At 54.9% G+C, this 16,094-nt stretch overlaps 1 protein-coding gene across 2 annotated transcripts in view; it reads left to right on the top strand.

The window, feature by feature from the left end:
• BSN (bassoon presynaptic cytomatrix protein) overlaps window positions 1-16,094 on the top strand; it is a 102,754-nt gene that overhangs the window by 52,462 nt on the left and 34,198 nt on the right. For both annotated transcript variants that reach the window (XM_063348573.1, XM_063348572.1), the window contains exon 3: window positions 2,308-3,090. In XM_063348573.1, coding sequence (XP_063204643.1) covers window positions 2,308-3,090 — 783 coding nt within the window. The remainder of the gene's footprint in view (window positions 1-2,307; window positions 3,091-16,094) is intronic.

Here is a 16,094-nt window from a genome sequence, read left to right as displayed (position 1 = left end):
AATATCTCCTCTTCCTCCACCTCACCGGAGGGTCTTAAAGTGCGGGTAAGGAGATTATGCGGAGAGGGAAGATTTGCATTTCTCAGATACCAGGAACTTTGCGGTGAGAGAGAGAACCTGAATAGAAGGGCCTGGTTCTCCCTTAATCGGAGCTGACGGGGACGGCAGGCAAAGCTGACAGGATTTGGGGAGACGCTCTCCTGAAATAGAATAGTGGGAAGAAATTCCAGGGGGTGTGAATGCGAAAACAACACGAGGAATTCTGTACGTCAGAAGAGAGGCAGCAAGACCCACAAGAAAATTACAGAAACTAAAGGAATATTTTCAGGGGTTAAATATAATGGCGCTCATTGGGAAGGGCTGGGAGAAACAACGAGGCGACGCAAAATTGCTGGGGAAAAATTGCGTCTGCTCCTCGGCTCCGAGTGACGTGCTGGAGCCGGGGCTGGCGGGGGTAGTGGCGTGGGAGCTCAGCGAGCACGGCGGCAGCTGAGGGGAGCGCAGAGCTGACGCGCAGCCGGGCTTGTGAGGCGATGGGAAGAGCTTTGCAGGAGGCCAAGAGGCGATGCAGAGCTCTGCCAGGCGCCGGGCAGGGAGCGGAAGGGGCGTAGCGGGCGGGGGGGCTTGTTCATGCACACCCCCCCCCTTTAATTTTAAGACATCCTTCCTAGTTGATGTGATTTTCCTCTATTTCAAAAAGTTTATTATTCGAAGGCTGGGCTTTTTGAGAGTCCTCCTGGGAGCAGACCTGTAAGGAGGGGTTGGGGGCACATCTGCCCCCCCCGCCCCCGTCTTGGGGAATCGCCATCCCGTCCCATCGCAGGACCTGCCCGCTCTGAGCAGGGAAAGGTTGAACCGCGTCTGTGGTTGGCGTGTAGGGTGGAAAAAAACCCTTTTGGCCGGGTTCTGCGTCAGTTGAGCAGCTCCCCGTGCCTCCAACCGCGGGAGCAAAAGGGCCACGCGGAGCCGGAGACGTGGGGCTGGGTGAGGCGATGGGGCGGGTAATGTCTCTGCAGCGGGGGCTAAGCCGAGCCTTAGAGGTGATCCGTAGCCCTGGGGTGAGGAGACGGCTTCTGCAATGAAAGGACAGGGAAATCCCCATCCCGTGGGGGCTCGCGGGACCCGCAGCCCCAGGAGAGCGCAGGGGATGGGAGCTGCTGGGTGCCGCACCTGCGGCAGCCCATGCCGGCCTCTGGCTCCACTTGGCCTGGACGCTGCTCTGGGTTTTTGGGAATGCTCTGGTCCTTTTTGCCACCTTAGTCGCTTGTCCCGGAGAAATCTTCTGCAGGCAGACGCGGCTGTCCTGCTGACTGTGCTATATATTAGTATTTGCCCAGCCGCTGAGCATCCTGGGGATTCCTCGTATGGGAAGGCTCACAGCTTTCGTGCGGTCTCTTTAATTAACTTAATTCAGACATTAGCGTGTCGCAGGGAACGTCTCTCGAGGGGCGAAGTCTTGCATTCATCACCGCTTAGCCAGGGAGCATTGTATTTTTCATTTGCATCCAAAAGTTCATCGCGGCAAGAGTGAGAATTAACCCTTTGCTCCCCGGCGGGCGCGTCACCTGCCCAGCGGCGCAGATGCGTCGTGCGAGGAGAACCTGCTCCCCGCTGTCCCTTCTGGGCTGCAGTGCCAAATTTTTGGGTGGGATATCACGACCACCGCACAGATTCCAGAAAAAAACACATCTGCTGGCATCAGGGGAGCATCGGGCACATCATGATGGCTTTTCCCCCGCGAGGTACCGGGCGGCAGCAGGCAGCATGCCGGCGCTGGAGCAGTGGGGCATTACACGTGCGTTATAGCACACATATTATAGCAGCATCCCTCTGTAGAGCCGCGCTGGACCTCCTGCCAGCCCTCCACTCCCGTCTGGTTGCCATGCTAGCTCTGGTCGCCGAGCAGGAGGAAAATAATGGGCTTAAGGGAGGTGGTGGGGCCAGGAGCCCTTGGAAAGGCTCCTCTCCCCCAGGAGAAGCAGGACGCGTGCTGCCTGCAGGCAGAGCCTGGTGGCTAGCAGGAGCTTTGCAGCAGAAGCCTTGGAAGCAAACCAACGCTAATTAAAGCTTGCTTTTGCACCGGCATGTTGTGTCGTGGGTACCTGTGGCAGATGGGGTCTGTTCGCCCTGACTGCGAGATGCTTTGGTGAAGAACGCGGTACCAAAATGTTTTTCTGGGAGCTGGTGCCTCGTTCCTATAGCTACATAGGGGTTGTTGAGGGGCACCTAAGGGTGTGCTGGGGCTGCCTTGGGTGCGGCCGTGGCCTGCCCGCTGCTCATTGCCCGTGTCCTCTCCTTCTCTCGCAGGTGAAGGAATGGTTGTGCTTGAACTGCCAGATGCAGCGGGCGCTGGGGATGGACATGACCACCGCTCCTCGCTCCAAGAGCCAGCAGCAGCTGCACTCTCCCTCGCCGTCCCCCTCCCACTCCCCAGCCAAGCACCCACCGCCCCCGGCTGCGGATAAGTCCCCACCAGCCGCCCGCACCCTGCCGCCCGAGCCATCCAAACCTCACCCCACCACGCCGCAGAGGGAACCGCAGGGCAAAGGCCAGCCGAAACCTCAGGAGGCGGCCAGGTCCTCCCCACAGCATCAGCAAGCCAAGCCTTCCTCCTCCGAGCAGAGAAAGACGGTGGGAGATGCGGGGGCGAAACCTGCTGCCCCGGCTCCCGGGGCTGGAGCACAAGAGCAAGCCCAGGAAGGGCTGACGGGGAAGCTCTTCGGCTTTGGGGCGTCCCTCCTGACCCAGGCAAGCACCCTCATGAACGTCCAGCCAGAGGCCCCCCCTCCGAGCCAGCCGTCTCCTGGCAAAGTGCCTCCAAAAATCGTCTTCAGCGATGCCAGCAAAGAAGCTGGTCCCAAAGCCCCAGGGGCGCAGGGCCGAGCTGGTGCCACGCCGGCCGCAAAGCCGGGCAAGCCGGAGCAGGGCGTCAAGCCAAAGGAAGTGCCGAAAGCAAGGGTCTTGTGCCCCCTCTGCAAGGCGGAGATCAACGTGGGCTCCAGCGAGCCCCCCAACTACAACACCTGCACGACCTGCCGGCAGCAAGTCTGCAACATGTGTGGCTTCAACCCCACGCCTCACCTGGTGGAGGTAAGGGGGCTGGCAGGGGCTGGCGTCTTCCGAGCCGAGGGTCAGTGCTCTCTCCTTGCTTAAAATGGAGAAAAGATGGTCTGTTTTCCTTGAAAGGTTTACAAAAGCCTTTAAGAAGCTGCTGAAGCCAGGTTCCTTCCAGGGGAAGCCCCAGGGCTGGAGGCAATGGTCCTCCACCTCTTGACAAAGACATGTATTTCATATATGTATACTGATTTCCTGCTGGTTTCACGTGAGGAGTGGAGCAAGGGGTGGTCATTGTTTGAGCGTTGTCCCCAGTGGTCCCCAAAGGTGCCTAAGGGTGAGGAAATAGAAACAGGTCATGCAGCTGCTGGAGTCGCCAACAAGCATCCTCCTCCTGGTGCTGTGGATGGACACCTTGACCAGGCTTGGGGAGGAAGGTGGCCAAGGTTGTTCTGCATCCTCAGATGGTGAGGGTGCAAGGAGAATGGTATGGGTGGGGAAAGCGCTGGGACCTCAGCAAAAGGATTTCAAATCACCTGAGGGCACTCAATGGCCCGTGGGGGTTTGCTGCCCTCTCCAGATGTGCCCGGGTGGAGGGCAGGGGACTGGGCTGAGCAGAGGATGGATGTAGAGATGGCCACGGTGCTATTTGGATGTGAACTGGCTGAGTATCGTGCAGCCTGCTGGGATGGAGTGCAAGGAGAGGAGGAGGAGGTTGAGGTTCACCCAGTCTCAACAACGGTAGTCTAGGAGGTCTCTGAATTGTTGTGATGCCCACCCAGATCATCTTCCCAAGCACCAAAAAGGCACCTTAGCCAACTCTAGCCACCAACGCCCGGAGAGGAGAGTGGTTAGTGCAACTGGGGCTCAACTGGAGCATCCTCCTACCTCTTCCTCCCCCCTTGCTAGCTGGTGAGGGAGATCTTCCAGACCCTTGGAGGAGGCCTCAGTTGGAGTCTAGACCCTCAACCCTTCCTCTACAGGTGATTTGAAACCCCTACGAGAGAGGCCCAGGTCTTTCTTCTAGAAATGCTGCATCTTGCAGCCAGTAAGACGCAAAATCGATATCATCAGCACATGGAAAAGTTAATGGGGACTTTAAATGACCAGAAGTAGGATTGTTAATCTTGGCTTCATTCCACGGCAGATAATTACATTTTATGTCCCTAACTCCTCCTTGCAGTTTCAATTACACCCAGTAATTTTCTCCTCTTCCTGAAGCTGCTGCTGTTCACGGTCACGTTCACAGCAGAGGAGAGCTGCTCTCCCGGCACAGTGTGGAGGTGTAAACCAGCGCCTACTTAGATTTCTGTGTCCATCAGATGGCCGTCTCCTTGGCCATAATGCCATTTGCAATGGAAACACTCTGCTCATTGCTCCTGCTGCTGCTTCCTTCCTGCTGAGGGCTTGGGTGAGAAGAGAAGGTGTCCAAACATTGTGTAGTTCCGTGGACAATGATGTGTTTCCAGGCTTCAGCCCGTTGATTAATTAATTCGAGAATTAGTTTGGGGTTGGGTTGTACCTGATAACGTGGTGCTCTCTGCAGGTACCACGGAAAAGTGGCTGAAGGAAGGCCACCTCTCCCCGGTGCTTGTCTCCAGGGTCACTTGCTGACACCTGGGATTAAATTTCGGACTTTGAAGGCTGGAGTCTGCGTTGGCTCTCTCGGCTTTTGACTAAACACCTTCAGACACCCCTGGCAAACTCACCCTTGTGTGTGTGTCTGCCATAAGGTTTCTTGTCGCTGCTCATCACTGCGATATCCACGTGCCCTCACATTGAGTGAGGACCCACAGTCGGGTCCCACCTGGGCTTTGTGGTGTCTTGGACTTTGTTTCTCTTTACATAGAACCATTATCCACCTCGGAATAGATGGGCTGGTCTATGGCGTTTATATTTTAAGAGTTGAGGAAGAAATGCAACACTTGAGCTGTGAATATTCTTAACAAAAAACTTTGTGAGTAAAGGAAAACATTGCAAGCTGTGTTAATGCAGTCGGGCTTTAGGTTTGCTTGGTCTTCTGAGAAAATTGCTCTGTGGGCTGATCCTCTTTTTCCTCGCAGCTCGTGCGAGCTTGTCCCGAGCCCCAAGATTCCACAAATACCAGAACTCACCCTATGAAGTAGCGAGGCTTGATCCGTTAATTGCTTTATGAATGAGGACCTTGACTGTAAGTTGCCCTTGGAAGTTGCATGAAAACTAATGAGGAGATTTGAGCCCGGGTTTGATACGTGCAGAGCGTGAGCTGCGGGCAAGATGGGCAGCACCCTCTGTATGTGCTGCTGGACCCTGGGCAAAGTCTTCACCCCCAGCTTCAAACAGCACAAGTCACAGGGAAGGAGAGGCCACAGCGGCCTGGTTTTGGGGGGAAGGATGGAGTTTTGCAGCAAAACAGCACTAGAAGAACGCGTTTTCTGCAAATGAAGTTGTATCTTCACGGTGTTGAAGGTGGGCTGCACGTGATTATAGTTTCATAGCAAACCTGTAACCATCTTGAGAGGGAAAAAATCCTGAATAATGTTTGCATCCCCATGCAGGGCAAGTATCTTCACTACCTAGGTCGTCTCTGCTGCCAGGGAGGCACTAATGAACTTGCACTGAGGAAGACTCCTCTCCCTGTGTTGGTGTGGGCTGTCACGACTTGGTGGGAAGCATCACCCAAACTGAGACTCGTACTTGCTGGGGGTCTGGATGACCCCAGGTGTGAGGTGGGAACCAGAGGGCGCGCTGGCAGCGCTGCTTCGCTGGGGACCCGGGCTCCTTGGTGGCATCACGTATAATGCTGAGGGCGAAGAGCGTCCTTACACCCACTCTGTCTGGTGCTTTAGCGTGTGCTGCCTCCCACATTCATCGCGGCTGTTGAGGAATAGACCCCGCAAAATGGCTAAGGTGTATCTTGGAGGGAGCATGTGGCCAGAGCGGGTCTTTGGGAAGGGGACAGGGAGGTACGGAGGAACTGCACGCTTAGAGAGACCCCATGAGATGTCCTAGTCTGCTGGTGGAGGTGAGACCGTGTTAGGCTGTTGCACGCCGCTGGAAGCAGACCTCCTGCTGGACGTCTGTGTGTGGTTCTGCTGTGTGGATGGGCGACCAGCGGGACGTGACGGGTCCTAACTAGCTGGACACACGGTCAACACCAGGAGGGGCAACTGGTCAAACCCCTGGGCTGCTCACAGCATCAGAGGGGTGTGGGAGGTGTTGCTGTCTGACGATCGCCGTTAGGAAACGGGGAGAGGAAAACTGAGAGTGAAATGCAGAAAGCGGGGAAGGCTTTTGCCTCTCTCTCTGGCCCCCTAAAATTTCTGATTCCCCTGGAAAGAGGCGTTATTGTTTACCCAGCGTATTTTCATCCCCATCCCACTTCTGATCTAAAGATGGAGTCGGAGGCTCCGGGGCCCTGTTGTCCCCTCCCACCCTCTGCAGACGCCTGGGGAGGTATCCAAGGAGCGGCCTCCTCCCCAGCGTTTTTTTCAGCTGAGCTCACTCAAACCCAACAAAAACAGAAGAAAATACTAAAAGTGCTTTTTTTTTTTTTTTTTTTTTTTTTCCTCCTGTGGAGTCACTGTCTGTTGCGTAGGTGTCAAGCCACCAAAGGAAAAGGGTGATTTGAGCTTCCCTCATTGTCTTTGCGCTGCCGTGGGCTGAGGGCTCGTGCGGTCTGGTCCAGGTGAAGGTGGCTCCAAGAGCATCCTGCCTGTGAGCAGCCGGGTGGCACCTCCGAGCCCAGAGGTCCCATGAGATCCACCAGCACGGCTGGCTTTCCTTTGGCCCTGCATCTCGGGCAGCTTCTGGGCATGGTCAGAAGATGATGGTGGGAACTGGGAGCCCTAGGACACTTGAAGAGTTCAGGTACAAGCGTGGCGTTTTGGCAGTGTGTCCTGGGAGAAGCACGTGTGCTGTGGTGACCCCGTGGCTCTGGTGGCTGTGGATGACCAGCAGAAAAAGGGAGCCCAAAGGTGTGCCTGACCTCCGCTTCTCTTGCTTGCTTGCCACGATACGCGGTACCCAGCTTTAAATAATTGTTGATGTGAATTAACAGAAGTACAGGTGCGTGGAGCTTCCTCTCCCACCTCATCACACCTCCTCCAGGAGCCGGCTCCTGGGAACTGCGCTATCAGCTGTTCCCACCGAGGCAGGTCTGGTGCTTTGGGGCTCTCCCAAATTCCCTACAGCCTCAGCCTGGTGACGTGCAGGCAGGAAAGGGGTTTCCATTGCAGGAAGAGCGAGTGCAGGGCCGTTTCACTGGGGATTTAAGAAATCACGCCTTGTCGTGGTTTAACCCCAGCTGGCAGCCAGGACAGGGCAGCCACTCGCGCAGTTCTGTCCCTTCCCCGGCAGGGCAGGGAGAAAAGGGGGCGAAAGGAAAAGGGAAAAAAAACACCTCCTGGGTTGAGATAAAGATAGTTTAACAGAACAAATAACAGAAAAGGGAAAAATAACAATAATAATAACAGTGAAAGAATATACAAGACGCAAGTGACTCTTGCTACCCCGTGAATTGGTGAATCGGCACCGTCCTGAGCAGTGATCGTGAGAACTTTCCACCCCCGGCTGACCCCGTTGATATGCCCGTCTCTGGTACGGAATATTCCGTTGGCCATTCCATCGTTCTGTCTATGCTCCTTATCAGCTCCTGCGGGAAGCTGAAAAAAGTCCTTGAAAAATATAAACACCCCCTGGCAACAACCAAACCAATATGCATTGCTGCCATTCCTTTCATACCGCATCTGAAACACAGCAACCGCTAGGGAAAAAAAGCCCATGTAACTCTATCCCAACTGAAACCAGGACACAGCGGAGTCCAAGGGAGCAAGCGATCTGGTGAGAGCTGGCGTGGGGCGTGATTGCCCTGCGCTGCACCGTGCTCTCCTGCTAACCCTGACCGACCCCAGTTGACTCCAGGGGTTTGGCATTAAGGGACGAATGAACTATGCATGTTGTGTTACTAAATAAGTGTGGCAGGATGCCCCTTTGCCTAATTAACCCGCCTGAAACGGGAGCGGTGACAAGTTCTGTTGCAGAACGCTGCTGCTCCCTGGGCACGGATTTGTGGTACTCGCCGCGCCGCATCCAGGTCCTAAAATTGTGTTTGTTTTCTGGCTTTCCCCATGCATTACAAAAAAGCATCCTTTTCATAACTCTTGTGTTGTCGCGGACGTGCTCTATCTGCCTATCTGCTCTCGCCAGTCGATGCTGTTAGGTTCCTTATTATATGCATATATAATATATGCATATCACATGCATTATCCCGGATGCGATATCACAAGTCAACAAGATGCAGGACCAGCATTTGCCTGAGCCCTCTGTGGGACGTGTTCCCCTTCCCCTGCTCCCCTCGTACCTGCAGCCAGCTACAAACAAGCCCGTTCAGACGGATTTTTTTGCAAAGACCTTGTGAATCACCGTATCGAATACTTTCCGGAAAGCTCTGGGCCTCTCTTTTTTTCCATCACGCTCCAAGACCTCCCGCTGGGCAAAATTGGTCCCTGAGCAGAACATCTCCCCAGGGCGCGATGCTGCGCCGCTCGCTCGGGTGTGAGATGCTGACGCCGAGGATGGGGCCGAGCCTGCCCTACTTGCAGAAGGAACCACAGCGGCTCCTGTGCTTGGCTCCAGGGTGGGGAATGCCCGCGAAAACGGGAGTTCAATTAGCCGGAAAAAAACTCCGCCAGATCAGCCTTTGTGCAGAACAGGGTGTCGCTGCCGGCGGCTGGAGGATGGGCTAGAGAAGCGGGGGGGCGCTGAGGAAAGGTTTCGTGCTGAAATTATTTTGATATTGGCATATAAATTTCATAGAAAGGGGGGAAAACGGCAAGTGAGGAGGAGCGTCAGGCTCCCGCCTCGCCTGCCCTCGCTGCTGCAGGTGGGAGCCGATGGCCGGGAGCCCGTGTTGTACCCCCAGTGTGCCATGGCTCCCTGCCCCCTGCCTGAGGGTCCATGCTCTGGCTGGGAATGCAATTAGCTGGCAGCTCCCAGCCAAAGAGGATTATCCGGGTTAAGAGAGTGCCTCCAGCTCAGCGATGTCCCGGTGCAGAAATCCTGGCCCCGGTCTGGTGTCTGGGGCCGTGCACGATTCCCGGCCAGCCCCGCTGCCTCCTTCCAGGGGGAAAAGCAGGATAAAATAAGAATGCCATGAGAAAAACCTGCCTCCTGCTCTCTGGAATGCAGGCAGCGCCCATACTGGGGATCCGGCACCCCGGAGAGCCCTGCGTCCTTTCTCCCTGTTGATGCTCTACGTATGAAACCCTTCCCAAAGAGCCGCCTGCCTGCGTGTGGTGACGGGGCGGGCGGGTGACAAGTAGAGACAGGGGCTTAAATTTTGCAGGCATCATTTTTTCCATGAGAATCCAGGTCCTGTTATTCCTACCGGGCTCGGAGGGCCGAAGGGTACCGCTGGACAGGCGCTGCGGCCCCCGGTGTAGCAGGGAGCAGCTGTTGTCAGTCACCCCTTTGAGGCTGTTTTCCTTGAAATCGGGCGTCCGGTGATGACAGCTTGGTGGGGTCCCCGGGGCTGGGATGGATGCTGGGATGGCCCGGTCCCCTCTCCCGGGACAGGAGGAGGAGTGAGGTGCCGCGCTGGAGGGCGGGCAGGGGTTTAGACCCCAAAGTTCCCCGCAGGAGGAAGAGGCAGTCAGAGATGCAGGCTACAGAGTGCAGAGATTGCTGGGTTTCTCTGGAATTTTTCTGTCAAAACCGTGATTTAAAAAAAAAAAAACAAAAAAAAAAACAGCCCCAGGGGCATAAATATTCAGGTCAGTCGCATAAACTCAAGTCAAACCGAGAGAGCTGCGTATGACAGCGCGCGACGGAGGTGGCTTCGCCGGCGCGAGCCCTCAAATCCCTTTACGGATTGGTAATTAACAGCTTGCTGTGACTCAGGAGTTTTCTGTGCTGCTTAACCCGCTGTAATTAAGCCGGCTCCTGCTGCTGGGCCGGGCGATGCCGGGCTCCCCGCCGGCTCCTCCTGCAAGCACGGGGGGCTGAAGCGGGGTCGCTGGCGATGTGTAACCCGGCAAACTATTCTGAGTTAAGAGCGGAGTCCCGTCAGATGGGCCACGCGCAGCCTCCATGGGCGTCCCAGCCGCGCAATCCATGTTTCTGTGCCTGTCCCAGCCCCTCTGGACCCCGCTGCTGGTTTTTCTGCAGAACCCCATTAGATGTTACCTTCGTGTCTGCTGCAGAATCCTGTCTTCTGCTGGTCGTGTCTTTGGAGTTTCTAAGAGTGCTCGAAATGCTGGGCTTCGCCTTTCTGAGCCTGCTCTGAGCTTCTGGCCACTTAGAAAATTATCTTAAGAACCGCTGTTGCTTTCTTTAATCAGAAAAAAAAAAAACAAACCTAGAGCTCCAGATTCCTTTCATCCTTTAGACGCAATTATATTATTAACGGACAAGTGTCAGCCGCATGTGAACCTGCTGATTAATGCTTCGGAGGAAGCCGCTGCCCGCGCCTGCGGATTGTTTCCAATGGTTCATAAAACCAAACTATATATTCAGAGGGGTGACAGCGGTCGAGCGAGGTAAGGGATTTCTGCCTTCCTCGCTTCTAGATGAAGATGTATCTGAAGTGAATGATGCTTCCCCGCTGCCAGGCTGGTTTTCCAGAGCATATTTGCTGTGCCCTAGGACTTGGAGCCGCTGCCTGTTGTATTGCTGTGCTTCTGGGCTAGCAAGCTGCTGGGCCAGCAGTGCCAAGGTGTCCTCCTGAGCTGTCTTGCCCGGAAGGCCAGTGGGTATGCTGAGAGCAAAGTCCGAGTGCAAAGACACGGGCTTAAAACAGGGAGCCCTTTGGCTTTTGGGATGTCAGTATTGCTGCTGTGGGTCAACGCGTGTTGCTGGAGGTCTGGCGGGTACCAGGGCAGATGTGATACCTGAATGTCCACCTCAGATGTTCTTCTCAACAGCCCGTAAGGGTGCAGGCAGCTGCCGTGCCAGTTCTTGGAGCCACCGCCTCGCTGCAGGCCCACCCCCGCTGCCTTGGTCCCACAGCCCCCGCGTGCCAGCCGCTGCCCGGGCACGGCAGCCTGCTCCCAACAACCGGCCGGTGTGAAGAAGACCCAGGGGCCAATGTTCTCCGAGAGGCTGCCACAGGCAATCCTGCAAGACGCAACGTCTTGCCGTGAATTGGGGCAGCGTCACTTGTTGCTGTTAGAGGCAAACCACCCGCCGTTCGTTGCTCCTGCAGAAGGCAGCGAGGTGTGGGGGTGCCTGCAGATCCTGGGGGTGGCAGCGGGGCTGCCCGCTGAGCCGGGCCAGCCACTGCCGCCGATGGGAGGGAGGTTCTGCCGGTTCCTGCCGCTGTTCAGGCTGGGAACGCGGAGGGCGACTGGTATTGCCCCGTTAGGCAGCAGCGTGGATTTAGTTTAATTGGTGGTGAAACTTCATCTATGTGGTATTGATTGTGGCATTTCCTAGAAAGTGCCAAGGAATAGCTTAGGGAAACGTTTTTTGCCCATATAACGTGGACAGGTCTTCATGCCAGCTCTGGTCACCTGCTAAGTTTTGCTTTTCCCAGCACTGATTTTGGTAGGAGTTGCAAATCTGCTTCTGAGGGGTTGATGGTATTCTGTCCATGAAACTTTTGTGACAGAGACTCATCCTTCAGAAACCCGCTCAAGCCATCCTCCAGTAGACGGCGGGGACTGCGACCTTGCAGCAGGGATGTGGAGACAGATGTACGGGGCTATCACTGTGAGAGGATTTGATATTCTCACGAGTCGGGTGCCATGAATATTAAAATTCAGCAAGCTGGGAAGGGCCTGAGTAACTTTCCATCTTCCGACTGAGGTTTCACCGTTCAATGCTGCTCTGGGAAAGACTGAGAGAAGATCAATAACTGCCCTAACGCGCCTTCTTAGGGACTTTCTTGACCTTGAGAAGCTTTGTAAAGAGTTACTGTTTTACACGTGAAAGGTTGAGGGCAGCAAAAACAGGCAAAGTATAGAAGCACAGAGAGGCAGCAGGACAAGCCAAAGCTGCCGTGGTGCTTTATGGCTATGAGAAAGGTTTTTATAAATAAGTGCTGGAGAGCAAAAAAACGCAGTTCATTCACAAAATTCAGGGGTACCTGGTTCTAGCGCAGGATTTTCTGCCTCTGCTCTTCAAGTCAGACCTGGGAGCTGTGCTGGTGGGGCAGCCCTGAAGCCCCGTGCCTCCAGGAGCCCCGTGCCTCTCTGCTGGCTTGGGTGGTGTCGCTGACGTCCACCGCAGGACCAACCCAGGAGATGTCCTCGTAACTCGTCAGATGAGCCCCCCTCGCGGGGAGCTGATGCAGACCTCAGTGGACGCCTTGTTCAGGCACACAGCTGCCATGGGTGCAAAGCCAGAGGTTCCCGTGGCATCCTCCTAAAGCTGTGCCAGATGCAGTGGAGAGCAGAAGATGCTGGAGAAAAGCAGAGAAGGAGGACTGTGATGTTACAGGGGAGGTGTGGGGGCTGTCAGTGGGATGGGGACAGCCTGGATCCTCATTCTTGCTCCTGCGACATCTTGTATTGAACGATGAGTGGCTAAAGAAGGTCATGAGCAGCCCCCAGTGCAGGGACTGGTACCCAGCGTCAGTAGGTTGGGCCTGCCCATCTCTGCCCTGGGAGAAGCGGTGGTGGGATCAGAGGGGGCTGGGCTGGGGGTGCTCAGTGGCCTCCAAACACGTTAGGCAGGATTACAGACTACTGCTTTAGGGCCAGCGTTGCTTGGATCACATTGGGGATGCCCAGCTTGGTGGGATGACTCCTTGGGGGCCAGTAGGACTCGTTAGCACTGACCCGTGAATCCAGGCTGCTCAGCGAGGTGCACGGGCTCGTGTGTCATGAGACCTCTCCCCTGCCCACAGCAGGGGCTGCTGGTGGAGGTGGAGAACATCTGCCTGTGTCCGACACTGCGCTTACGAAGACACGGAGCCTGTGAAGGGGGTCGGGTTGGAGGGGACCTTTGGAGCAGGGTGCTCTGAGCAGCACCATGGGGACTGATGGTGGAGGCGCACGGTCCCCGGGCAGGTACCAGCAGCAGACGGGAGGCCGGTGGGACCATGTAAATCAGAGTCTCGGTCCGAAGGTGCGGTGGCAGAGAGAGAAACAGCTCTTTTTGCTGGAGATGGCGAGGGGATTTGGCTGTTCAGCTCCTGTTTCCACCCCCTGGGAGCAGGCACAGATTATCCTGATGCTCACAGGCCATTATACAACCTGGAGCTTTCTTCTTTCTTTCTTTTTTTTTAATAACATGCCATGTTAGTACTTTATTTGGGAACATGTTGGGACACTTAATCGAGCGTTTAATTGGCTTTGTAACACTGGATTGCTGAGTGGGTTGAGGGGGAGGCAGCTTTAGGGCCGGGCTGCAGTGGAGATGCCCGGTTTTCCAGCTGTGATGGGAGCATCTCGGACTGACTTTGTTGGTGTTGATCCACCTTCCAAAACACCATCGTTTTCTCCTAGTGGCGTTTTGCAGTGGTAGCTCACAGACTTTCACATCTGTAAAGGTCCATGGAACAAAGTTAGAGTGAGGAGAGGCGCTGCCGACGGTGAAGTGTGTGGGCATGCTCGGGAAGAAACCAACGGGGAGGCGGAGGATGGGATTACCAGCTGGATGTGCACGTGTTGGGGATGGGCACAGCTAGCTCAGGCCAGGCTCTTGTGTTAATTCCCTCCTTCCCACATCGAAACCGTTGTTGGCAAAGCCCAAGGGCAGGGCAAGCCCTCCTGGGGCTGGAGGCACATTGAGACCATGCTGCTGAAGCACGCCCAAACCTTCATCAGCCGCGTGCGTGTCAGAGAAGGTTGTGTCCTTCTCCAAGAGCCAACAGGACCTGAAAGGGAGTTTTATGGTACCTACAACTCAACCACTGCAGTATTTCACCCTGGTTTAACGATGTCTCACGTACCACGTAGTCCAGCATGCAGCCCGTGTGCCGGCATGCCCTATTTCCCTGCCTCCACGCGTGTTGGGGCGAGCCGTGCGAGGTGAGGACTATAAAATCCCATTTCCTGAGAAGTACATTGAGTGTTGGAGAAAATGCCGCTGGGCAAGGGAAGAAAATCTATGCAAAGAAATGGCATTATGAGTGTGGTTACAGGGGAACGCTCGGGAGTCAGCCAGCTGGGTGTTCGTTTTCTTCCTCCCTTTGTCATGGTTTAACCCCAGCCGGCAGTCACGACCGTAGCAGCCGCTCGTGCAGTTCTTCCCTTTCCCCTCAGAAGGGCAGGGAGAAGAGGGAGAAAAGGAGAGGAAAGGGAAAAAACCTCACAGGTTGAGATAAAGACATTTTAACAGAATGGGAAAATAACAATAATAGTAATGACACAAGTCACTCTCGCCACTCGATGAATTGGTACCATTCCCGAGCCGTGATTGCGGATTCCAGCCTGCTGCCCAACCCCACTTTATACACTGAGCATGACGTCTGTGCTACAGAATATTCTGTTGGCCATTTCCATCCTTCTGTCTATGCTCCTTACCAGCTTCTGTGCGAAGCTGAAAAAAGTCCTTGAAAAATATAAACATCAGCTAGCAACAACTAAACCGATATGCATTGCTGCCATTCCTGTCATACCACATCTGAAACACAGCAGCCACTGGAAAGAAAATTAACTCTGTCCCGGCTGAAACCAGGACACGGTTAAGTGGCCGTGGGGCTTTGCTGAAGGGAGGCAGCCTGACCCCATCAGGGCGGTGGTACCACTGGGCGGTGTGGGATGGAGAGCGGAGCTCTCACCGTCATCCCTCTCCTTGAGTCTCCCTGCATTGCAGTGGAAACTCTGGTCTCCCGTGAAACGGGACCATTCTCCCGGTTGAAAGGGAAGCCTTGTGTAATTAATATTGTCGGGGGAATTGGGGTTCTGCCGCAGAGCCCGGGTCTCAGCAGAGCTCGGGTGCAGTGTGCCCCACAAACAGTGGTCCTCTCGCCGGGCGATGCGGGCGGCAGCAAGGAGCAAGCAGCGTGAGCCGGGGCACTTCAGCCTCTTATTTAAAAAAATAAAACCTCACAGCATGTTAAAAGGCCAAAAGCTGAATGGAACGGGGCGGGGGTTGCACCAAATGGCTGGCTGCTTCCTCCTGCTCCTCCTCCTCCTAGGCTGGTTGCTGGGCGGGTGAGATGGGGAAGGTGGATGGTACCAGCCTGCGCTAAAAATAAATGCAAAGGTGAAATAGAAAACGAAAGCAGGTTCTTTCTTTGAAGGACACCAAGGCTCCGAGCCCATGCAGGTCTCCGAATGGAGACTTTGAGTGATGTTTCATTTTTACGTTATCCAGGCTGATTAGTGTGATCTATTAGCGTGGCCCATGGCCACCTTGCAGCCACCTTTTGAATGATTTTTCAGACAAGGGGGTCAGGAACTGACTGGGAACACATGATTAAATGCCTTTTTGGTTGACATTTGTCGCTTAACTAGAGAGGGAAATGTTTCACAGGGACAGTTTGATTTCTGGAGGTGTGAGATCCTTGCAGAAGGCGGGTGCCCATGTGGCACCCCAGGGCAGGGGCTGGCTAGCAAAACTCCAGATGTGAGAAACTGTTTTATTATTTATTTGTACTTATTTTCTGCTCTCCCAAAGGAAATTCTTGGGATGGCTCCCAGGGACCCACATCCTTGTGTGCGGAGGGGCTGGGTACCAAACCTTTACAGGCATTTTGATCCCCCCGGGGTGTCCATCTGCTTAAAAGCCTTTGCACGCCTGCCGTCGTGGCGTCCGGGCTCCTCGATCTTGTGGTCCATGGCTTCTCCTGCTTCCATTTTATTCACAGAGCAGAAGAGGGGAAGACACGTCCCTGCATTTTCTACTCCCCATTCGTTTCCCAGCTTCCAGTGAACCTGTTCAGTGCGGAACATCATCCCTGCCCCTGCTATTTAAACTGAAACAGCTTCGTTTTCCTACGTGTCTCTTTTTTTTTTTTTGCTAAAAAACGTGCCTAGCAGCAGCTGCTCTGCTGGGCAGACTGAAAGCCGTGCTGCAGCTTCCTTGGTGCTGATACAGGATTTCTTATAAAGCCTGATGCTTCCATAGTCTCATTTTTCCCGTTAGGCTGTAAACCAGCTCCTTTCCAATAA

The sequence above is a fragment of the Chroicocephalus ridibundus genome, chromosome 10 (assembly GCF_963924245.1).
Source record: "Chroicocephalus ridibundus chromosome 10, bChrRid1.1, whole genome shotgun sequence".
Taxonomy (NCBI): domain Eukaryota; kingdom Metazoa; phylum Chordata; class Aves; order Charadriiformes; family Laridae; genus Chroicocephalus; species Chroicocephalus ridibundus.
Note: the sequence above shows the minus strand (reverse complement) of the source record. Positions and strands in the feature narration are given on the sequence as shown.